The sequence below is a fragment of the Aythya marila genome, assembly GCF_965140915.1.
Source record: "Aythya marila genome assembly, chromosome: 18".
Lineage (NCBI taxonomy): Eukaryota > Metazoa > Chordata > Aves > Anseriformes > Anatidae > Aythya > Aythya marila.
In genome coordinates this window covers 12113520-12137814 of record NC_139059.1, presented here as the reverse complement: position 1 = coordinate 12137814, position 24295 = coordinate 12113520, and the positions used below count along the sequence as shown (strand labels likewise).

Below are 24295 nucleotides of genomic sequence, written 5' to 3'. Positions count from 1 at the left end.
AGGGCGCTGGCAGTGCTGTCACCCTGCAGTCCTTCCTGAGCAGGCTGCATAGGTGACACGCTGAGCCCATACTCCCACAATGATTTGGGGCATGTGCAGAAGTAGGCTCTGGCAGGCTTCCTCACCAGCACAGGTCTGGTGTGGTTTTGGAGTCAGTCTCAGTGGCTCCTGCCATAGGGAGGCAAATGAAAGCTGCATGCAGCTCAGGCAGCTCCACTGGGGCACACTGAGAGCTCTGGGCCCCACGGACCTATGCCTGATGGAGGGGAAGCCCTGGAGGGAACAGAGAAGCAGTGCGTACCTCCGCTCTCAATCAGCACGTCCAGGAGTTCGTCCATCTGCTGACTTCGAGTCATCTGCTGCAGCAAACGGCAAAGAGGAGAGTAGAGGGCATTAGGAGGAGAGTCCCTCCAGCCATGTGCCAGGTAGGTGGCTCTAGACCCCATGAGAGGCGCATGGGGCTGGCAGCAGTGTTCAGATGAGCACCGCAGGCACCTGGGACAAGTGCAGCAGATCTGGAGAGCACTGAGCCAGGTTCCCCCTGCTCTGCCACCAAGCCTGTCTGTGCTCAGTGGACACTGCAGACTGCCTCTGCCCAGAGCAACCAGAACATCCAGACCTGGACCTGGCATCTAGCACTGACACGTGCCTGCTTGCAGTCCCAGCAGCCTCACTGGGGATAACATAACAGCATCCTCCTCTCTCTGACCCCACACTGGAAGGACTTTCTGCACACCTCCCTGCCAGCCAGGATAAGCCAATTTTTAGCACTGCCGATGGTATCACTCTATGTTCCTAAAGGCACCGTGACCAGCACAGAGGCTGCTGACAGACTGTCACAAGAAGTAAGGAGTTCATGGGAGATGGGAGCTCCTCCCCATGGGAGCACCACTCCAGGACAAGGCTAAGGGCATATGGGCTCCAGGATAAGGTTAAGCAGATGGCAATCAGCAGGGCACTTTGCTAATGGGCTAGGTGAGGTGTCCCAAAGAATGGCCATTTGGGATGTCTGTTTGCCTGAGCACCCTGAAGAAGAAGACAACAAAGTCCTGGGGCATTTGTATGGGATGTCTGGACCCCAGGCACCTTTCATCAGCACTGAAGATGCTATCCCTTCTAGCATGGTGTCTGACTGCTTTGTGGCAGTCATTTAGTAACTGGCTCTTCAAAGAAACCCCATTCCTTATGTAAAAAGGCTTGTCCTACCCAGAGATCCCTTAATGGGTTGTAGCTCCTGCAGCTGACAGTTACATTAAGCACAGAAGAACACTCTGCACAGCCCTAGCCTTATAGAAAGTAAAAATCATGCAGTTACCTGCTTTACTGCATCCTCATAGGGTGGAGGCTGCTTTACGTCTGAGGGGACTGGGCTTGGATTACAAAAACTTGGGGATGGAATAGAAAACTTTTGACCTGCCTGCATAGCCATCTGCGTGGGGGAAATATGGGGAAATGGAATCAATGCACAGGGAAAAGGTTACGCTCCTCGGCACAGAGGGAGGCCCTCTTTTGCCCCAGTTGAAGCCAGAATGAAACCAGGAAAACTAATGATATTGCAGGTCAAATCAGCTCAAAGTGCCTGGCCTCTGGGCAGGAAAGAGGGAGATAAAACAGCTCTTCGGGTTAGCTCTGAGGACACCGGCGGGACCCAGGGCCAGGTTGAACTCTGGTCACTGACTGAGATCTGGCCACAGGCATGGTCTTGCAGAGCTGTGACTTTATCTGTGGGTTATCTGTGAATGTGAAGAGCAAGAGGGAGAGGTGGCTATGCCCAGGAGTGCAATGCTCCCCCAGCTACCAGCTGCCTCTCAGCTCCTTCCTTTGGGGAACCTTCTCTGTCACTACCTGTTCAGGGACAGCTCATGGAGACTGCCCGAAAGAGTCATTGCCCACAGGCCTTCTCTGTGCCCATACCAAACACCTGCACACTGGTGCCAGCTTTTTGCCAGCAAGAGGGTCACCCTCTTCCAGGAAGGACATCACCTAAAGGTCCAGTGACTGCTGTTCCCCTTGTCTTGAGGCCCACAGGGAAGTCCAGGACATTGGTTTCACAACCACGATGAGCTGCAGGACACTGCAAGGCCAAACCCTAAAAGTGCTCCTTGTGCTCTGGCAATGGGGAAAGAGCTGGAGGAACCCTTGAGGTGTTGCTGCTCCCTGCTGGTGTCCTATGACTGCTCTCTGGTTGTTCTGAGCAATCCCACTGCCTCTCTTGGAGCATAACCCCACGGCACTGCACTTCACTGTGCAATGCACCATGGTGCTCTGTCCCACTGCTTGTTGCACCACAGCTCTGTGCCCCACTGCTGAGGTTGCCACTGCACCCTACCCACGGCATTCACTACTCTGTGCCCAGATCACCCAAAGCAATGCACCCCATTGCCTCTATCACCCCAGCAGCATTCCCCGTGTTGCCTACTTCAACCCCACAGCACTGCACCCCGCTGCCCATCCCACTGCAGCACTCTGTTTCTCCTCCTGTCTCACCCCAACAGTGCTGCTCCCCTCTGCCCACCAGACAGCACCGTGCCTGACTGCCCATGTCACCTATATCGCTGTCCTCTGAACAGCTTAGCGACAAGGCTGCATCCTGACACTGCACCCCCCTGACACTGCATACTGCTCAATGTGCTGGCTGTGGGGCTGTGGCTCCTGAGCTGTCCTGCGTGAGCACTGCATGCAGTGCTTTGCATGAGCCTGTTGCACACTCAGCGCACACCTGCTGTGTATCTGCCCAAACACTTCGCGGGTGCGCCGTGCACCTGGAGCCACTGCGCATGCTTTACAGACAATAAATATGATGGGTGTTACTAGTGCCTGGGGAACCCTGGTAGGGTGTTAGGATGAAATGGGACTGTGATAAGCAGCCCTTTGTGCTATTTTGTGTGTTGGCAGCATGTGCCCCTCCCTCTCCAAGCTTTCATACCATGCTGAGGGCTGAATGAGGAGTGGAGACACTGAAGGGACACCTCTGCAGTGCTGGTGGCCTGAGGAGGTGACACAAGCTCTGTCCTGACTGTAGGTCCCAGTGGCAAGCCCTGCTTTATCATCTCCCCAAGAAAAGGCTTTCCATATGACTGGGGTAACTGCCTTCCTTCAACCTAGTGGTTAAAGTGCCTTACACTGCTAGGAGCTGCAGGGGCTTAGCAAGATGCTGACGAGTATTGCAGGGCTTCCCCACAGGCATAGAAAAATGTGGCAGAGACCTCCCAGGGGCAGAGAGAGCTATGCTGGTGCTTCCCCACTGAGGATAGAGCTGTGCCAGGGCTCCTAGGGGCAGAGGGAGCTGTGCCAGGGCTCCATGGGGCAGAGGGAGGTGTGCCAGGGCTCCATGGGGCAGAGGAAGCTGTGCCAGGGCTTCCCTAGGGTGGAGAGAACTGTGCCAGAACATCATGGGGCTGAATAAGCTGTGCCAGGACTCCCCCAGGGGCGCAGCAAGCTGTGCCAGAGCCTCCCCTTGAGGGGACACGGAGATGTGTTAGGGCTCCTTTAGGACAGAAGAAGCTGTGCCAATGCTTCCCCAGGGCAGAGAGTTGTGCCAGGTCCCTCCACAGCAGAGGAAGCTGTGCCAGGACTCTCCCAGGACACAGGGAACTTTGCCAGTGCTCACCCAGGGGCACAGGGAGCTGTGCTGAGGTCCTCTGGGGAAGAGCGATCTGTGCCAGGGCTCCCCCAGGGCATAAGGAGCTGTGCCAGGGCTCCACAGAACAGAGGAGCTGGGTTGTGCTCCCCCAGGGCAATTGGATGTGGTGGCAGCATGGTTCTCCAGGAAACACCCTGCAAAGGACCCCGCAGTGCCATTAGCTTCCAACCCATTCTCCATCTCAGCTACCCTGCCTTACAGGCAGCCCCACATGCTCCTCCAACCCCCTGGGTGCCCATCCTGGATGTCAGCTGTCCCAGCCTGATAGAAAAGCACTCAGAGATGTTTGTGTGAATGGCCACAGATATGAGTGTGTTCACCACCAAGATGACAGCTGGGGTGCTCTCCACTTACCGATGCTGTGCGAAGGCAACTGCTGGTTTGTGGGGACCCGCTGCACCCTTCTGCCTGTGAGCCAGGGGACACCGAGAGGAGATAGTGGCTATTAGGGGACGGTGGCAGGCTGATGTGCTGCGGGCTCTTTGCAGCCCCGAGAGGAGAGTGCTGGGGGGAACACTGAGGGCTCAGGAATGTTGAAGAGGTGATGGTGCTTTGCCCTGCAGGCTCCAAGCAGTGGCTATTTACAACGTGAGACAGCTGTGGCACACCACAGTTACTTAACTTATCTGAGCTGCTGGCTTGGCCTTTTAAGGCAGTTTGTTTGGATGCAAATGGGCAGCTGGACACTGCATTTTCTTGCTTGATGGGGACACCAAAGAAATGCTGAGTGGGCTGTTGTTTTTCCTCAAGGCCATTGCTTCTCTTTCGCTTCTGGAGCTGCATCCGTAGCTCTTCCACATGCCTCTGCTCTTGTTGCAGCTTCCATGTCAATTCGTTGATGACCTTCTGTTTCTCCACCAGCATTTTGTCTTTCTCTGTGTCAATCCCTTCCAGCTCCAGCTGAATGCTCCCTCCATTCATGCTACTCATGAGGCTTTCTTCAGCACTACCATGGACTGGAGATGGCTGAAGACCAAACTGTGGAGAAGACATGGGCCCATCATTGAATGTGTCTGGCAAAGAGCCACTCACAGAGAGGTCGGAGGAGGCTGGAGAGATGGGTGGGGTGGAGCTGGTGCTGCCAAAGTGGTAGAAGCCATTTGATAACATGCTGGTGGAGGACTGCGACTGGTAATTTGACAAGGTGCTTGTTGGAGTGACTGGAAAGGTTACAGTTGTGATCTCACTGAAGTTTGGCACTGCATTGCTGCTGCACTCCTGGAAGGGCCGCAGCCGTTCCATCAGTGCTGTTTTGGTACCAGATACAGGAAGGCCTCTTATTCGGAGCTGCTGTCTCAGTTCTGACACCTAGAAGAAAAGAGACCAATAATCATTCCTTTTGCTTCCCCTTGCAGCTGAGTGCTTTAGAAACCTGACATTTCTCACAGCAAGCCTCATATCATAGATTCCATGCCTCCTGCTTTAAAGCTTTGGCTGCCGAGGTGATCAGTCAGCATGCACAGCCCTGACTACCACAGGACCCTGATCTTTCCTAACAGGAAAACCTTTTTTCCTCCAGAAACTGTGACTGCTCTCCGTGAACCAGCAGTGGTCCCTGAGCCATGGAAATAAGCCATGATTCCTCTCCTAGCAGTAGCATCTACCTGAGCAGAGGACTTTCCACACAGCCCAGGAACTATCCTTTAGCTCAGATAACATGACCACAGCTACTGAAGCCAGCTACTCTATGTTCAGGCATCTGCACCAGGTTCAGGCATCTGAGCAAAGCTACTGCTATGACCAAGCACATGTTATTTCTACCTCATCTTATTTCTCCATCTAACAACAATGGAGAAATTAATTTCCCCTAGGTCCCTGCTTCTAAAAAAATATTGGCCTTCCCTATGGCTGAGGCTCTGTTAACAAATTATAAAAGAATCAGTGATTTGAATGATTCTCCCTTGTTCCCTGCCTCTCTTGCCTATGTGAGAGATTTAGATACTATTCAGATCAGTGCTCATAGCCACGGACTCTAGGGGATACCTGCTTCTCCAGACAGCTAAGCTGGCCTGGATGCTGCTGGCAGAGGAACTGCAGCATGGGCTTGCAATGACCACTGAGAAGCTGAGTCACTGAGTTGGTGTCAAGGCAACGCTGACACATTCCGTCTGGTCTGCTAGCAGTATCCAAGACATTCATCATAAAACTACTGAAGTCATGGGGCCATGAGCTACAGGAGCAGCAGCACAGATTGTTCTCTAGACTTTGACCTGATACCCTGGCCTGCAGCCATCTCAAGATGCAGGGTTTGCTGATATGTGCACTGGAGCAATGCACCCATGTGATACCCACAAAGCAGAAAGTCCACGTTTTTAGTTACCACAACATCAATCGATTCCTGATTCATCATGCTGTATGCCTGGGTTTGCACATAGTGTGGTGGTTCTGGTTTGCTGATCTGTAATACAGTTGGTCCCTGTGGCACAGCCTGCTGCACTACACTGCACACATAAGGGGTAGCAAAGCACATTCAGGCTATGAGAGTCTGCTCCTGTGGTGACAAAGTTTTAACTCACTTTCAGATCATCCAGGTTAGATGGCAGAGGGCCTGGCTTGATAGATGAGACACAAGTCTGGCCTGAAAAGGTGGTTTTCACAGGAGAAAGAGGGGTGTTGTTGACAGAAGTTGATGAAGAATTTGAGCTTTTGACCATTTGCTCATTTGATTGCCTGAAATAACAAAGGAGATTTGGGGTAACATGTCTGTCCTCCAGGGTCTCTGTGCCCAGCGCTATATGACATACCATCTCTCTGCTCCCTTGGGGCTCCTATCTCCTGTACGAGACTTGAAGGACCACCAACCCCCAGGAAAACTGGTTTGGGCTGCAAGGAGATTGCTGGTGACCTACCAGCACATCACAGGTTCCCCAACCAGTGCACAAAGCCAGAACAGCTTTTCAGGACACTGCTATACTTTGAAGTTTTTATGATTCCTTTGCATGCATATATCCCCTTTGCACTGGCACAGATGGGCAGGGAAGAGGAAAGCTTGGAGGGAGACAGGACTAAGCCCTGACACTGGCACATTGTCACTCACTTTATCTGGCCTTGGTGCATCCCTGGGTAGCTGAAGTGTTGCTGTTGCTGCTGCTGCTGCTGCTGTTGCTGCTGTTGCTGCTGACTGAGGATCTGGAGCTGCAGAAAGAGCTGCTGCTGCTGGAGGAGTCTGGCATATGCAGAATCCATGGGCGGAGGGGACTTTTCTGCCTTCTGGTCTGGAGGGATGTACTGATGATATTTCAGCTTCTTCACCTTGGGCTTGGTGTCCTTGGGCTTTTTGTGACGGTTCTTGCTATCACTGGATGATTTTGACTGTTGGTACAAGATGGAAAAGAATTAGTGGAGAGATCCTGTCACTCCTGTGGGAACTTGGAGACCTGGCAGAGCAAGGGCACATCCTGCTGGCAGCCTTACAGCCCAGCTCCATGAGCAGCTAAACACGTGTGTGACTCCCCAAGGGCAGCATTTCATCCCAGCTGTGCTAAAGAGCACATGAGAAGGAGAATGACCTTCCTTGCCTTGAAGGTATTTCTCTATTGCTCTGTATCTCCTGTTTAAAGCTCCAGGGGATATTTCCAATAAAGGAACTGTTCAATCACCTTGAGCAGGGACCAAAGCTCTACCTTTTATAGTTAAAAAATGATGTCAACATGCAGTAGTTGACAATGGGATCCATCTCCCTTCATTATTCCAGGCCTTCAAGGCCAAACCCTTAAACTTGCCAGACACATGGGGTGCAGCACCTGGGTACTTTGGGCTTAGCTGCTGCCCTGTGCTTGTTCCCTCTCCTAGAGAGCCTGGGCATGAAGACATTACCTTCACCACAGAGGGCACTGGGAGGGGTGGGCTGTCCTGTCCTGGTGCTTGCTTGGGGCTGTCGCACTGGCTGCTCTGCCCTGAGGCCAGCTCTGCTGCATTGCCCTCAGTGCTGTGGGGGTGATCCTGAAAGGAAGAGGTGCAGTGTGAGAGGATGTGGGGCAGATGCAGGCCCCCTGGACAGCCTGTCCCCACAGACAACCTTCCTTCCACACTGATGCTCAGTTCCTGCAGGACGAGGGGCTGCACCCAACTCCATCAGCCAGGGGCTGAGCTGCAGCAGCTCTGCACCACAGTGCTGATACACTGCCCTCTCCAAAGGTGGTCTCAGAGGGCCCCGACCAGGCTGCAGAGGTCTCTTGGCACAGAGAAAGGAGATGGAGAGCTTGGAAACCTGATGCAGTCCCTGGGGAAAGGACAGCCCGGTGTCCCTGGGCTCACAGCAGTGTGTCTGGAGCACCCATATTCAGCAGAAGTGTCTTTTCCTGAATCGGACACCTGCCACCCTCTTCCCCTGCCCAAAGTCTTCTCCAGTCACCCCATCCACTCCAGTCCTATCATGCCTACCCCAGCCCTCTCTCCCTAGTTCCCACAGGCTATCCCAGTCCCCTATAACCTTCCTGTCTTCCCAGTCTATCCCTGCCTACCTCAGTGCCCCAGCTAACCCCAGTCCCCCTCTGCCGGGCCGGGCCGCGCCACCCACCTGGGGCGTCCCCGAGGGCGCCGGCGGGGCCGTCTCCGAGGCTTTGGTGCCCGCCGACGACTCCGTGGAGCCCTGGGAGTCCTCGCTCCTGACCTGCTCCGGGGACAGGCCGTCATTGCTGCTGTCCTCCTCAAAGGCGAACGCGTCGGATGGCTTGGGGAAGTTCACCTGTGTACCTGCCGGGTGCGGGGAAGCGGCGGTCAGTGGCGTGCCTTCCCGTCCCCGCCGGTCGGCCCGCCCCAGGGCAGCGGCGCCCACCTGTTCCCGGCTCCTGGCCGCGGGCTCCGCAGCCCCGGCTGGAGCGGGCGCGGGTCACAGCCAGCGGTTGGGCTGTCCCCGGCTGGAGGAATGGGGTGAGCACAAGGCAGCGCGGGGAGTGCTCAGATTGCTCGGAAACCGCAGTGTGCCCTGCAGACCCTGGTCATGTGCGGGACCAGGTCAGTTTCCTACGTGTCCCCTTTTTCACGTCTTGCTACAGGCTGAGGACTTGGTGCTCAAGGTGTTCAAATGCCTCATCCCATGTCAAACCAGTGACCGAGGACAGCATCACTGGTTTGACTGGGAAAGGATCCTGCAGGCCTGTCCCCTAGAGCCAAATGACTTGGTCTGTCAGAGGCAGGAGGCTCTGAGAGAGCACAAGTACACTGGGCTGGCTCAGAGCAGCTCAGCTGTCCCGACCTGCCTTTGGACTGAAACGAGGAGAGGGGCATTAGTCTCTCTCCCCAGTCTGCCAAGCATCTCGATCGCACTTAGTGATCCTCAGCAGAAGAGCTGAGGTTGAAACTGATGTGGAGGGTGACGCTGTCATGGCAGAAGAGCCAACGTGAGCGCACCTGGCTGCAGCTGGACAGCAGCTTCCAGGTCCTGTGGCTGTCCACAAACATCAGCCACATGAAACGCTTCAGTTAGCTGCTGTTACGTCCTGACTGCCACAAGGCCTGCCCCAGATATTGATTCTCTACAAGCTCCATGCAGAGCTCCTCCTCATAGTCAGATGGGCAAGAGCTTTTGACCCCAGGCTTTTACTGATAAATGAAGTGCTGAAAAAGTAAGAGCTCTCATGTGAGCTTTGGGAGAACTGCAGGTGGAGGCAGAGGAAGGAGCAGCATGGTCATGCTCATAATCTCCTCGTGCTCACGTCTGGCATTTGTCAGGCAGCTTGGCATGCTGATAGCGAGGTGACAAATAGGGAAATAGGAAGGGCCCGGGGACAAGCCTCCACCTGTCTGTGCAGCTTCTGTAGCAATGTGCACCTTCTCACTGACACGCACCGTCCTGCCCCTATCTCAGAGATAAAGGCTTATCTCTGCTTGCTCCAGCTTGTGGTGCCAGGGTGGGTGAGAGTGCAGGGAGCCATGGCTGCCCGCCCCAGGGTGGGTCCCTGAGCCACCAGCAGCTAGACCCCTGCAGAAGGTGGGCCCGCCTGACATGGGGTTGTGTTGGGAAGAGGTCCCAGACAGTCAACAGTTACTGGTATCCTGACAACACGGCTCTGCATCCTGTGCACTGTGCCTGTCCCTATCCACAGTTCTGCAAGTGTCAACAGCAGCAGCCTCCTCTGTGACCCTGGTGTTCCCAGGGAGCTGCTCTGTCTGCTTGGCAGAGAAATGCAAACAGCTCAACAGTACACTTGCCATGGCAGCTCTGGGGCAGGCAGACATAGGAATATGAGAGCAACAGTGTCTTGTGGAGTCTCTCTCCTCCCTGCTCCCCACATCCTGGGGTTCCTCATGTGTGTCTGGAAATAGGGCCTGTCCCTTCTCCTCTACAGCTGCCATCAGAGGTTGTACCTTCACCGAGGAAACACAAGGCTGTATGATCCCTTGCATTGGGGTGTCTGCAGACAAGTGTGGGCATCCTCTTCTGGGAATAATCACTCAAGCAGAGGGACTTGTAGATCTCCAAGACTTCCGCTGGGCTGGCATTTGACAGGCATGTGAGGAGAAAACGTGCCAAAGCACAGAGCCCAAGGGACCTTCAGGATACAGCAGCAGCCCAGGGCATGACAGGAATGTGCTGCATCCTGCTGCCTGATACTGGCGGCCTGTGCGGAGCAGGGAGCCCTGCCCTTATCTGTCTCTCTCACCCAGCCCAGGGCTGACCATGTAGTTTCATGATCCCATGTCTCTGCTGTAATCTCAGGCAGAATGGTGTTTGCTTGGGGCTGTTTTTAATGCACTGGGTATTGTCCTCTCAAATGTATTGGACAAAGTGATGACAAGGACCTGGTAAAAAAAGGTTCTTATATCACCGCTCAGCTATGTAGGGCACTAGCGGCCTCCTGTCACTGGGATGTTAGGGCTTTCAGTTGGGGTTTGGCACTTTCCACTTGCCCTGCCGGAGGTGATTAGAGGAACATGTCAGCTGAACTTTCCGCTATATAAACAGTTGAGATTCCAAGGTTAAAGTAAAATGATTTTAAATCCTGCCATCTTTCTGGTATTGCAAAAACAAAAGGCTTAATGTTCAGAAGTCCCAGGGCTCACCTCTGCTCCTTTTTCAACCTTCTGCCCCAAGCTGTGAGCACCACAAAGTGCTTCTGACTTCAAAAATCAGTTTGAGGATCCTTCAGCTTGAGGGTTTCTTCTACAGAAGCCTGAGGACTGAGTTTGTGTCCCTGGTGCAGCTGCAGCACCTCCTTCTCATGGCACCCAAATAGCTTCTTGCTGGACTAGCTTCCTGCTGGACCCTAACATGCTGTGTGTTTCACCTGAAACGGGATAAAACTGGCTTACAGGGAAAGTTTTTCCCCAGCAGATGATTGATGGAAGGCTATGGCAAAAGGGAGAAATTTTAAAATGGACTAAATCATTTTAATCCAGACTTTTGTTTTTAACAGTTTTGTCCTGTAAATCTCTATTTACCACAAGCTCCTGACATGGCAGCTGGAGACAAACATTGTTCAAATTTGACATGTGCTTTGCCCAGCCTCCAAGCCTTGGCTCCAGTGGATGAAGTCATATTCAAACTGCCTCGATTGTTTATAAAAAGGGGATTTTTTTAATGGTTTCTCTCTCTCTTTTTTTTTTTTTTTTTTTCCCCACTCCATTTCCATGGGACTATGCCAATGGAAATAATCTCATTAATTTAGGAACCAAGAGCAAGAGAACAAGGAGTTCCTGGGGGTAAAACAGCTCTCAGTGCCCCACTTGAGACCTGAGGTCCAGTTTGGATGTGGAGGGATGAGCCCAGACTTCAAAAATGTCGGGTTGCTGGGCTAGCAGGTTGCTGCAGGTTTTCCTGCTCCTTTCTCTGCCTTCTTGGTACTGGTGAGCGCTGAGTCACCATTTCCCTTAGTGTCAGCTCCCGCACTGGCATCCCTGCAGCAGCATGGGGGAAATAACTGCAGGGGATTCTGCATCCCTCCTCCAGCTGGGAGGTGGATAATAGAGGAACACTGAGCTTATGCATAAACAGCGTGGAAAATGGTTGGGAGGAGCATAGCCTGCTTTGGGATGCAGGCTGCTCCATGTATTCCCCAGCAGTCTAGCACCCCAGTGATGCTTTCACTTCCCCTCTACTCTGTTGGACCTTGTGTGCCACTGGCATCAGTGGAAAAAAAAAGAATGTCAGCCTCTCTGAAATGAGGCTATTTCACTCCTGCTTGTTGGGTTGTAAAAGCTTGGCAGGTCACAAGTGGGAGCATCCAGACCAGCCTAATGCCCACATGTGTGCACCCAAGCTTTCTCCCACGTGAGGGAGGAAGGAATGACCTTTCTCCTGCAATACCATTTACATGCTCAAAGCCTTGGGCAGGGAAGGAAGAGTAAGAGACGAGGTGTTCTCTCTGAGAAGACATGGCTGAGAAATGATTTGTTTTCCCATGGTCTTAGCGCAGCACTAAGAAGATGAGAGATCTCTTTTCATAGACCTAGGTGAGATAGCACAGTCTGTGCTGGACTGCAATAGTACGGTGAAAAATAAGGAATTTTAAATAATATGCAGCCGCTGCTCCTAACTCTAGGTCAATCACTTTCTGCAGTTGCTGCTTGACATCCATGTAACCTTGACAGCCCCTGCCCCATGCCATGCACATGACACAAAATACATGCTCACTTCACTACCTTTTATGGCCTCTTTCACAGCTGAGTCGACAGGAATAATATTCTTCTCCACCAACTCCAAAGGACCCGGCCTGAGAGCAATCTTTTCATTGAGATCATCTGCCAGTCTGGCTCTTTTCAGCTTCATTTGAGTAGACTGAATGGACCCTTCTGCAGCTGAGTCTAAAAGGCCAAATGGAAGGCATCAGTTCAGGACCTGGGGCATCTGTAAGCACACTGCTCAGTGAGAACATACTTCCCCCTCAGCACAGCCTTCTGGACTGTGGCCAAGACCTGAGCATGGCTCAGTGTCCAGCAGGAGCTGCACTGAGACTGGGAAGCAAGATGGGATTTAGGGAGATGCGTCTTCCTCTGAGCCTGAGGTCAAGCTTCCCCATTCCCAGGTAAAAACTTCTGTTTCCTAACCTGGGCTTGCAAACCCAGTCTGCAGCCAGACCATCCTTCCCAAGGCCCAGAAATGATCTGCAATGGAAATTTCATTAAGCTGTGACTAACATGAGAGCAAAAGTGGACTCTGACTCCTGCCTGCCAGGAGCCCATTGGCCCTTGTGGCCTAATGCAGGTGGATCTCTACTTCTGAAGGAACAGCTGGAGGAAAGAACCGTTAACAGAGTTTGACAACTGGAGCGAAAGCCTTGCACTGGAAAATAAAAAGCCAAATCTTCAAGAGTGGAATGTTTGGAGGCAGCATGAGGGCAGTGTTCAGGCCTTCAGGGGAAAAACAAGCTGGTGGAGAGGAGCATAACAAAGGCAGCTAGATCTGGAAGCTACTACCAGACCAAACCAAACTGAGAAGCTCTAACTTACTGAGTGGTGAAAGAAGAGTGGCCAATTACAAAAGACAGTGGTGATTTCCCAAATAAAGATTCTCTGACACCTCTGGTAGCACCAGAGCACTCTGGTAGTCAGGGAGCAGGATCCTACACTAGACTATGCCTATACACTCTGGGGTTTAAAGTAAGAAGGGCTGCATCTAAGCTGTGCTGCCTTCAAAGACTGGACAGTCTTCTGGAAGAGATTCTGTAGGCAATACAAGCTTCATACTAGACAATAAAGAAAACTCTGAACGAGGTCATGAGAGTTCATCTAAGGACTCAGATTACGTATGAAAAGGAACCACATGAGCATCTTGAGGTGAACAGTAGTAGGTGTGTCTGGAAGACATTTAGATGACAGCAAGTGTCTCAGCTGCCTGATTTCAATCATGTCATGTTATGAATCAAATGGGCCTGTAAGTCCATGAAAATCCAGGGCACACCTCTTTGTGGGAGCAGAGGCCTAGGCCAAGTGTTTGTGGGGCAGCACAGACAGCGTGCTCAATGCACAGCCCGGCCATCTCTGCACCACCTCTCCTCCAGCTCTGTCTCACTGGCCCTGTCAACGCCTGGTGACTGCAGCCATTTCCACATCTGTTTTACAGCTCCTGGCCCCAATTCCAGTTCATATTTGCTTCAATTATTTAACCTAAGGGAAAGACAATTTCCACCTGTTAAATGGCCAGTGATGCTGGCTCATTTTCAGATGGAAAGAAAAGGGTAAATTAAGAGAGTGGCACTGATCTGTCACAGACTCTGGGCTTAAACCTCTTGCATGACAGAGGAAAAAGAGATATGAACTGCATCCATACTGAGAGCAGAGGCCAGCATTTACAGTTCCCAGAGAGTAATCTGCTTCTTCCAAGGGACTAACAGGACTCAAGGAGGGACTGCACATCCTCCTTGTCTCTAAGGAGCTTGTTATCTCTGAAGATAACGAGGGACACCGGAGAGTCCTGCTGTCTGTGACGGGATGCAGCAGAGCACTGCCAGCTCCCTGGCTGGGAGGGGACACCAGGCTGGGAGAGGGGAGAGCTGCTGGGTCTCACTGACTGGTACCAGAGCTCAACCTTTTTTTGTATGGCTATGCTTGGGTCATTGATTCTATGAACATCAATAGACACATAATGGGAATTATGGAAAAAAAAAAAAAAAAAAAAAGTCCACCTTTAGGAGGTTATTACAACTACCTGCTATGAGGATTTCACCACAAATGCCCATGGTATGCACTTTGTGAGGATCAGACCTCTACACCTCTGTGTAACAAAGTATTCTTTCACAGCTGTTCTATATCCCACTGTCTTCTAGACCATCTCATACTGGTACCTGCCAGAGGTGGGACAAAGATTAGATGGCCTTGTTCCTGCTCCTGTCGGGAAAAGTGTGTCTCCTGCCTCTTGAAGGTCAGGTCTGAACCAAATACCATACAACATCCCATTCCATACAATGTCCCTTTGACTGTGGCCCTCATGAGCAGCTGGGGCAAAGTTAATTGTGATGAGGGTCCTGAAAGGAACTCAAGTGGGGCAGGAGAGACATGAGTCACAGGCAGGAGAAACAAGGAGTAAGTGGGAGAATCTCAGGCAGGCTTACCTTGTAAAATGTGCATGTTGACCAGGTCTGATCTCTCAGGCCTGCTTCTGATCTTGTGCTTGAGATAATCTTCAGTCTGCAGAACACAAATGCAGAGAGTATTATCTGACTAGAGCAGCAATAAGGTACAGAGAGCAGAGGCCCCCATGCTATCCCAAGTTGTTTTTTTTAATTATTATTTTATTTTTATTATTATTATTATTTTTATTTGGTACAGTTTAGGTTCAGTGAGCTCCTAAATGACATTTTTTTTCCACCTGGACACTGGCTGATTCTTGGGCAGAAATTCTTCATAAAGGGAACAACATGCATGGAGCTGCTGACCGTTTACTATCCCCACAGCTAACCTGTGTTCTTTCCAGTTTCCTTGGGCTTCTGATGCGAGAAGTATTACGAGAGCTCGTGGAAAGGATGAAACCTGTTTGCTGGGAGTGGTAGATTTGCTCCTGGCTCAGCATACCATTTCACCTTTGAGACCTACACAAAGGCAACTCCACAGTGTAGTGTTAGCAATCGCTTCTTTGGGAAGCCTGGCACCCTTTGGTGAGATATAAGGCTGAGCAAATTATGAAGATACGCGGACACTCCTCCCAGGTCAGCCAAAAGACAGCCTTACTGTGGTCCTGCAGCTCCTGTGCTCTGCAGTTCTTCACCCCAGCTATGGTGTGGGTTGGGAAAATCCACACTGCAGATCACTGTAGTGGAGCTTGTGATGAACTTGTACCAACTTCTCCATGGTTTTAAGAACAAAAAGACACACAGAGGTTCAATAGCCTATTTCTCCAGGACCAAGAAAGTCAGTATTGGTGGCAGCTGACCTCAAGGATACAAATACTAGCTCATCGCCTAGATAAGAAGAGCTAGAGAACAACCTAGAGAAATTATTACCTGTTTGTGAAGTTGAGATGCTAGAATAGATAGTATAAAAATGTACGTAGTTCAAAGAGGTGAAACCCTTCAGGATAAATAGAAAATAGCACACGCAGCTAGAGAAAACTGGGAAACCCACAGCACAATTGTACAGGTTCATGTGAAAAGATTTTATAAGCATTTCTGTAGCCAGGAGAAGGCAATGGAATGTGCTGCCTGTGTTCTGTAAATAATTGTGGATGCTGCTGAGATGGCTACAGAATTTAATGCCTTTTTAAAACATCATCACTAAAAAGATATGTGACTATCAATCACATGACTAAGCCAAGAACCTTCAGCAACAAGACAATAGAAACTGCAGTTATCAGTTTGGAGAACAGGTTGGAGAGTACTCAGATAGTTAAATGTTCCCAAACAGTTTGAGATATACAAGGCTAGAGTAATAGCAGCTGTCTCTGGTTCTCTAGGAGACTGGGCCAGGGAGAGTATACATGTATTTTCTAGTTTTAAAAGAGATGGAGAGAAGAAACCTGGAAATTATAATTCCCGTCAGAGAGATATTGGAACAAGTAATCAAACAACCTGTATAAATGGATTTTGAAGACAGCAGGGAGGTGAGTAACAGCCAGGATGGATTCATGAAGAACAAACCACATCACACCAACCTAATTTCCTTTTATGGATAGATGACAGATTTCTGTTACAGGAATAAACAAAAAATGTCATGTAGCTTGACTCTAAGCATGTTTTGACATTATCTCACATGGTTTCTTCATATGCAAGCTAGAGAAATTTGGTCTGGATAAGACTAACATAAAAAAGGAGCAAAACTGTGGGTCACCAAAGGAATTAGGAATGGTTTACAGTCTAAACAGAAGAATATATCAAATCATGTTCTGCAGCAATTTTTCCTACTATTCAATATATTCATTAATGCCTTAGATGACAGAAGACATACTTCTTAACTCTGAATCATTCAAGACTAACAGATTAGAATACAAAATGTTTTGGAGCAATTGAAGAAATGATCTGAAATACACTGGATACAGTTCAAGAAGGACAATTGGAAAGCAGCCTATTCAGGTCACAGCCACAGCTAAACCAGCTGATTAAGCACTGGAGGGGATAAGGACTTAATCCACCAGATTTCTGTACTGGTCACTGGACAGTGGTCTTAGACAGAAATTAGTAACTGCATAAATATTGGAAAATATATGAAAGACTCCAGAGAACCTAGTGATCAGCAGCTGAACCACATCCCCAGACCAGCAGGCAGCTTTCTAGGAAATACCATGAAGAATGTCAGATGGGCACAAGGAGTAATGAGGCCTCCTTCTGGGTCCTGCATCGGAAGAGACCTGTGGGAAGGATCTGGAAGGCAGCAACAGAAATCACTGAGCCAGAAATTAGACCAATGAGAAGAGGCTGAATTGAAGGGAGATTGCTCAGTATGCAGATGACATTGATCTAGGGAAACAGGATGCAAAATACTTTTTTAAAGTACTGCATTACAAAGATAAATGGTTCTGCAAGTCCATGCAGAAGGATAAGTAATGGTCTTAATCTGCAACAGAAAAGCTTGGGCTGGTAATTGTGTAAGACTTGCTAACAGCACAGGTTAGAGAGCACTGGAGTGTGTTGTTTCGGGGGGTGGGTGGGTGGGTGGGTGGGTGTGTGTGTGTGTGTGTGTGTGTGTGTGTGTGTGTGTGTGGATAGGATGGCCACTGGTCATCACACATATTTCTGGAATAACCTAGAGGGGGCTGTTCTGCACTGGGGCAGAGGCATGATTGCTGTCCCCTGCAGTCCTTCCCTGCCACGTGTGCTGGGTTGCTTCGTGTAAGTGCTGGAGCCCTGCTGAGCCTGACGGCTTAAAGAACACCAGCACGCTCTCTGTCCTCCAACCCAGCAATCTATTACAGGACATTGATTTCAAAGTCTGCTGCACTGGCCTGATGCCATCCTCCTACATATCCAGTGATATGTTTAAGCAAATCATAGATATTTAATTTACCAAAGTATTTGCAATTTCTTACCCTTCTCCCATATTTTTTCTGCAGCTTATTTTCACCAGCGCAGTCTGTGCCAGGTCAGCGCTAGCTTGTGCCTACACTTAAGTGCAGTTAAATTCACCTAATGAATTTCTAACTAACCCTCAGATCAGGCCCTCATCTGAGCTAAGTTTGAGTTACTGTCCTATGGATGTGGCACTGTGATGTTGACTCCAGCATTCACGCTGCACTAGCCTGAATTTCTGCTGTGACTTCAGTTCCATTTGACCTTTGCTACATTTGTGTCACTGGGGTGCAAACAGTGGAGTAAGACCTCAGATTATTATTATTTTTTTTATTAGCTGTAGCAGAAGAGCTTTCAAAACACATTAAAGTGGTTATTGTTATCTGCGTTCTGTTTGCAGAACATCAGTTTGGAGGAATATCAGCTAAACAACAAATGCCATTGAGTAAATATCTGGAAACAGACGTTACCTGTCAGGGCTATAAGCAGGGCATCCTTGCAAAGGAATATATTTTTGTTATAGACTATGCTTGTTAGTGTGTTCATTAGCATGCTCTAAAAATGGGATAGACTAGACCATGCTTCCCTTTTCCCCAGGCAACCAGCCAGTGAAAGCCTTTGAAGAGAAAGACAAAGAGACACAAGTGTATACTTAAACTGTAAAATATATGACACTCCATGGATGCTTTGGATTGCTTGAAATTTTTTAAGCATGATAATTTTTCAGAGTCAAATTGTGTTTCTTATCCTAGCCATTTATTACTGCTGGAGTCTCAGGGCAAGTGATTTGGAGTGTGTTTAAGTTCAGAAGAGCACTTTTTCATATTTCATAGTTATTCTTTCTTGCAAAGGTCCCTTTCCATGTGACTGCAAGCACGTTTTGCAGATTAATGGAAGAAACTCTTGTGTTCAGGCAAAACCTGTACAACTGACTGTTCTCTTTGCCAGGCCATGTGTTGAATTCCCTCCAGCTTGGTCGGGGCTGGGTGCTGGGTGCTACAAAGGGCTTGGAAAACTAGTGCAATTTCCCAAAAAGTGATCACACTACAGAGTATCATTGTGTTCTGGAAGTGGCTACTTATACCTGCTTTCAGCAATATTTTGGGAAGTCTAAGAGCAGATAGGTGATGGGGTCAGTGGGAGCCTGGGCCACTTAGCTGCTGGGACACTGTTGCAATCGTCAAGCAGCGCTGCTGAGCTAAAAGCCAGACTCTCCTCTGATGCAAGGGTGAGTCCCCTGGGGACTTGCTCCAGGTGACCAAGGGCATCCACATTTCTCCTGCACACTTGCTAAATACTTGGCCTCCCATCTGTCCTGTTTGCTGCTGGCCCTGCTCTAAGCTGCCTTGTGCAGGAGCAGAGAGCAGCCAACACAGTGAGGAGCGGGCTGTCAATATGGCCTGAAGTGGAAAGTAGAGGCTTCAGTTAGTTTAAGGTCTACTGGGCGGCTGAACCCTGCCCACAAGGTTTTGTAAAACACAGGGGCTGTTTAAAAAAAAAAAACTGTCTTAGGGGACAGTTGGCTCCTCTGCCCTTTTAAACCTCTACTGCTTGGAAAAGGGTGCTCTCGAACACAAGAACCTTGGCTTGGCACTGCCATGAATGGGGGCAAGGGAGAGGCCTTGACGCTGATCCTTGGCCACAGGGCCTGGGCAGAGGGTGCCAGGTGAGGGCAGAGTAGTGGAAGGTGCTTTCAAACCCCGCAGCTCATGCAAAGCGAGCCCACAAGTTCCCTCATCAGCATGGCTTGTAGGGATTACCTTGGCTCGCTCCAGACTTTTTCGTTGTTCATGGAATGCAGATGGGCTTTTCAGTGCTGCAACAGGAAAGAGAGAGGAGCAGTCAGCACAGGAGTGGAAGCAAGCAGCCACCAGAATATTCAGCAACAGCATTTTAATGAGTGCTATAAAAATAGCAACACAAACTAACTGCCCTCTTTATTGCACTAACTAAAAATAACTCAGGAAAGCTCTGGGAAATCCTGTGCTCTCAGCCAGGCCATGGCAAGAGAGCAGGGGGGACGGAGAGCACAGGGAGGACAGGAGGGACATGGGCAGGAAGATGGTGCAGGCTTTGAAATGTGGTGCTCGGTGGGACATGTCAGACAGCCAGTGCTGCTCTTCCCTGGAGCTCTTCTTCCAGGTTGTGGCACTGCGAGGCACCACAGCCCCAGAAAACTGATCTAGGAAGAGCAACGGGTGGAGGGTCCTTGCCTGAAAGTTAGACCTGTATGTGACTGAGGCTTGAGGCCAGCAGGAAAACTGGAAAGGCCTGCCTGGCCTCTTGGGGTATTTGGCCTTCAGCAAGGGTACTTCAACCAGGACACTGGAGCTGTTGTCCTTTTTCCCTCTTCTATCACTAAGTACCCTTCCATCTCCTTTAGGCTCCTTCTCACCAGACATTTGTCCTATCCTCTGCCCAGAAGCCTCTGTGTGACATGATGCTTCCCTGGGCACCTACCCAGACAGGTACCCAGCAGCAGGCCAAGTTCTTAGCATCTCCTGACACCAAAGAGGATTAACCCAGAGAGGGTCCCAAAGGAAGGCCAATGGTCGCTAGGTCTTGAACCAGTGAACACCAGTCCCATCTATGCTGGAGTCATGGAAGACCTTGCACATTTCCTTGTTTACTCAGGTTGTGTATAAACTGGAGAGAAATTTGTGTGATGAAGGGGTTAATATGTGTCAGTTCCTGCAAAATTTCTTTTCTGTCTGTGTAAGCAAGCAAAATCAACTGTTCCCATTGGGACAGGGAAGGAGAAGGTGTCCTGAACCACAAAAACAGCCTGCTACAACTCTTTGGCAACATCTAATTCCCTTTCCATCTTCTGAGTGGGATCTAATGGGGATAGAAATTATTTTCACAGAGGACATGATGTCCCACATCAATTTAAAGAAGAATGACAGGAAGAATGAAGGCAGCTGGGAAATGATTGGGGCCCTGAACTGGGTTTTGGTAGGCAACACCCCTAACCTCCAGGGAATCACAGGAAAACACAGAGGGCACATTACTGCTTCTAATGTTTGGAAAGCAGACATACAGACAAGCCAGTGTTACTGTGCCATGCTCTGGTGAGAAGCCATGAGGACTTGTGACAGCTAGTTTAACCAGAAGCAAAATAAAATGGTGCACAAGAGAAAATGAAGTCAGCAAGAGAGATGACTTTTACAGCCCTGTTCACTCTGAAGTCCTGACATTGGGAGTTTGCTATGGGCATTGATCAAACACCATGCTATTCACAAGGAAAATGTTGCAGAATTTAGTAATTTACCAAGATTTTTGGAGGAATTATGTGGATACTGCAGCTTGTATTAGTCTGCAAAACAAATAAAGACATTGCTAGCTCTGACTATTCAAACACCTTGTCAGGGGATGACATGGCATCTTGAAATGGCTAAAGGTCTGGAGTCAATAGGGCAGAGCTGCTGAGCTTGTGTTGATAACCTTAGGACTATTGCCTCTAAGGCTTGAGTTAGAGGATGAGGTGGTGGATGCACACAGCAAGGGAGGCCTTACTTCAAGCACAACTATTTCTACATCCCATCATTGTAAGGGAAAAATTGCCTTGAGGAATCCTTGCTACAAGCTGCCTCCCCCTCCTTCTGGGTAGCTAAGCAGATCTGGCTGGGCTCCAGGGCAAGACCCTGTGTAGGGCTACAAGAAGAGTTCGTCCCCACTTGTCCTTGCAGCCTGCCCTTCTGCAGGTGATCCTGTGGGGATGCTCTTGATTTAAAAAGCTTTTCCAGGTCTGTACCAACTTCACTAAGACAATATAATTGAATGTGTTCAATAATAGAGTCTTGCATGAACAGTCTTGTAGGAACTTCCCACTCAGGGAGCCTGAATAACAGGGTAGCATCTGCTCTCACCTGCACTGCTGTGGATCAGGAGTGCGGCCATGCCTCAACAAACCTGGATGTCCCCTTGCTTTCAGATGCTCCCCCATACACAAAGTCACTGGGCAGAAGGGACCCGGAGGTTGCCCTTGCTTACTAATCTGAGTCCACCTTTATTTGCAGAGCTTTTTTTCAATAGTTTTGATTGTTTTGCCAGACAGTTTTTCAATTTGCAATCTGAAAACATCTGACAGAGTCTAGCTTTGAACCAGAAGGCTTCTGCAACACTACTGTCTTTTGCTCCTGAGCATCCTCCTTTAGGCAGTTTCCTGCCTTCTCCAGTGATGGAATTATGTGAAGGTTTCACGTTTGTTAGGTGAACATCCTTAACATTGAGTTAAGGCAGTCTTTGGTTAGATAAGCACATTCATCTCACTGGGCTATGCTCATGTACCACTGATACTTCTCCCTGAACTAGTCTCTTGGGTTCCAAAAAGCAGTCAGCTTCCTCAGAGCTGCTCCTAGATTTTACTCTTGCTGTGCTTACAGCCACACTGCTGAACAGCTCAGCAAATTCTGCGTATAGTCATCAACTCCCATTCCTACATGGGCTTCTGCAAGCCCTCAAAACTTTTATCCAACACTGATCTTTGCTCACTCATGTCTCTTTCTGGTTTCTGTATAAAATGGGTCACTTAGAAAAACAAAGTTTCTCTGTCCTCTGATTATATAAGCAGAAAATATAGCCAAAGGGTTGAAAACAATCCTTGTACAAAAGCTGATGCAGAACGTGGAATCACGTGCATGCTCCCAGCTTGGTACCAAACCTGACTTTCAACATGTAGACCAGCAATGCCCCATTCTTCTCTTTCCAGAAAAGCTATTTTCAACCATGGTGGCTTACAGATATCTGTTTCAATTTCTTGCCCACCTGCAGTCCCTATGATCTGAGATCCCATCCTGGTGCACCTCCTATAGCCCATCTCAACAGGTCCTCAGAGCCATAGGAAGACAAGGTTAAACAAAGAATTGTGTTTCCTAAGGATTAACTGCATATGTCCAAACCATGGGGAAGCTGGCTGGGACTCCCGCTTATTAAATGCTAGCATCTGACACTTCCTCCTGAGGTTAAATTCAGCAGTTAGATTCTGCATGTTTGCTTTAATAATGGCAGAAGTGCCTTTTCTTTTATTACTTTTAGTGATTGAACTATGATCATACTTTCCAAAATGGCATCCTTGGACAGAAACCAGACTGCAAAATATAAGCCTAGAAGTTAGGAGTGTAAAGAAGCTGTAGGTAACAGACCCATGTGCTCAGCCCTGCAGGGCAATATCAGGTATGCAAACTCCTCAGTTGACACAACAACACCATACATGTGTAATGAGGTATCCTGCACATTGTCTGTGTGACCACTTTTACAAAGTGAAATTGGTGATTCAGGAGACTTCAGACATCCTTCTGGCCACTGACTGTATTGTCAGTGCTTGCAATGCTATCATAAATGTCACCAAACTTGGTTTAAAGCTCCAGCTCCAAGAGTCCTGTCATTAAAATGCTTGCCATTTGATGGCAGGCAGTATAAAATCTGAAAACATAAAGAAATACACAGTAGAAAAAAGAAAGAAAGAAAGAAAGAAAGAAAGAAAGAAAGAAAGAAAGAAAGAAAGAAAGAAAGAAAGAAAGAAAGAAGGAAGGAAAGAAGGAAAAAGAAGAACCTGAATTTATCAATCTTAAAACCTTCACAGACATGATTTTTATCATCCTGCTCAAGTTTTCTTAATACTTGATTCTGGCAATACTCTACTGAGAGGCATCTCTTGCTGGCTCCCCTAACATCCTTTAGGAAGGCAGCTTCATGAGAAAGGCAGTGTTAGAGCTGTTGTTTTGCTGGATTCACAAAAGCTACATCACAGTCTTCAAGGTTAGCCAGAAGAGACACAGTGGAACAGCCTTTGGAAATTTATGATCTTATCAGAGACCCCCAAGGGGCCCATAATGAGCCAGAATGGTACCAGGATAGTCCTTTACCTGAGTTCCAGATAATCACAAATTCATGCACACAGAGCCTGAGCTAATTCAGGGTGGAATTATCCATCAGGCAGCATTTTTTCTGTAGTGGTGCTACAGGTTTCATGATGCATCTGCTTGTGCAGAAGGGGATTGTTTTCATTCATTTATGTTTTGGAGTCTAGCATCTGTTTTTCTGATGTTGAATGGTTACAAGGAGCTGGAATGGGCCCCCCTCTACCTTTTCACTGTTCTGTGGGTCTGATGCTGCCACAGAGGTTCCTGACTTTTACAGGAGGATGTGAGATGCTCTGCCCTTGCCTACACAAAGAGCTTTGTTCTGCTGCAGTGACCTCTGAGACAGCACCCTATGCAGCTTTATTTTTGAACAGTGCAAACTAAGCAGCTCTCCCAACTTCAGTTTGAACAGCAGCATTGCAGCTTGTGTAGAAAATGCTGGGCACCATTGTACAGCACCAGGAACCATAATATTACTACAGGGCAGGAAGCAAAGTCCAGCTCAGTAGCAATCTGCTCAGAGCAGAGAGAGCCTGAGCAGGCAGCTGGTGCCATGCAATGTCCCAGTAGTGCCCCTCTGATCCAGGAGAGGGTGAAAAAGGCAGAAAACAATACTCACGTGGCATGATGCCTTGGTCTGCCAGCTGCTCACGAGTCCTTCTCTGCTGAAGCCGTAGCTGCAAAACTGTGAGAGAGAGAATCAGGAAAAGATGCAGTATTTTTCTGATGTACTAATGCATCTATCAAGGGAGATGTGCCTGTGGTCTTTGTGGCACAGACATCTGACACTGATCCCTGCTGCTGCTGGGACAGACTTGGTGCAACCAATGAGGACTGCCAGGAAGGAGCTGCACAGTCTGCACCAGCCCAGACCTTACTTTGCACCCAGATATATGGTGGGTAGGACTGGT

General features: G+C 49.2%; 1 protein-coding gene across 12 annotated transcripts in view; it reads right to left on the bottom strand.

Annotated features, from left to right (window-relative positions):
* Positions 1–24295, bottom strand: part of MYOCD (myocardin) — a 247438-nt gene that overhangs the window by 6000 nt on the left and 217143 nt on the right. For 4 of the 12 annotated variants that reach the window (XM_082774747.1, XM_082774751.1, XM_082774754.1 and 1 more), the window contains 10 exons: positions 24004–24069; positions 19281–19336; positions 14635–14710; positions 12227–12388; positions 8163–8338; positions 7460–7585; positions 6681–6955; positions 6160–6313; positions 3998–4951; positions 302–359 (listed from right to left, as the gene is read on the bottom strand). In XM_082774747.1, coding sequence (XP_082630873.1) covers positions 302–359; positions 3998–4951; positions 6160–6313; positions 6681–6955; positions 7460–7585; positions 8163–8338; positions 12227–12388; positions 14635–14710; positions 19281–19336; positions 24004–24069 — 2103 coding nt within the window. Of the gene's footprint in view, positions 1–301; positions 360–1315; positions 1430–3997; positions 4952–6159; positions 6314–6680; positions 6956–7459; positions 7586–8162; positions 8339–12226; positions 12389–14634; positions 14711–19280; positions 19337–24003; positions 24070–24295 lie in introns of all 12 variants that reach the window. The other 8 variants (XM_082774756.1, XM_082774748.1, XM_082774750.1 and 5 more) reach the window with 7 other exon arrangements.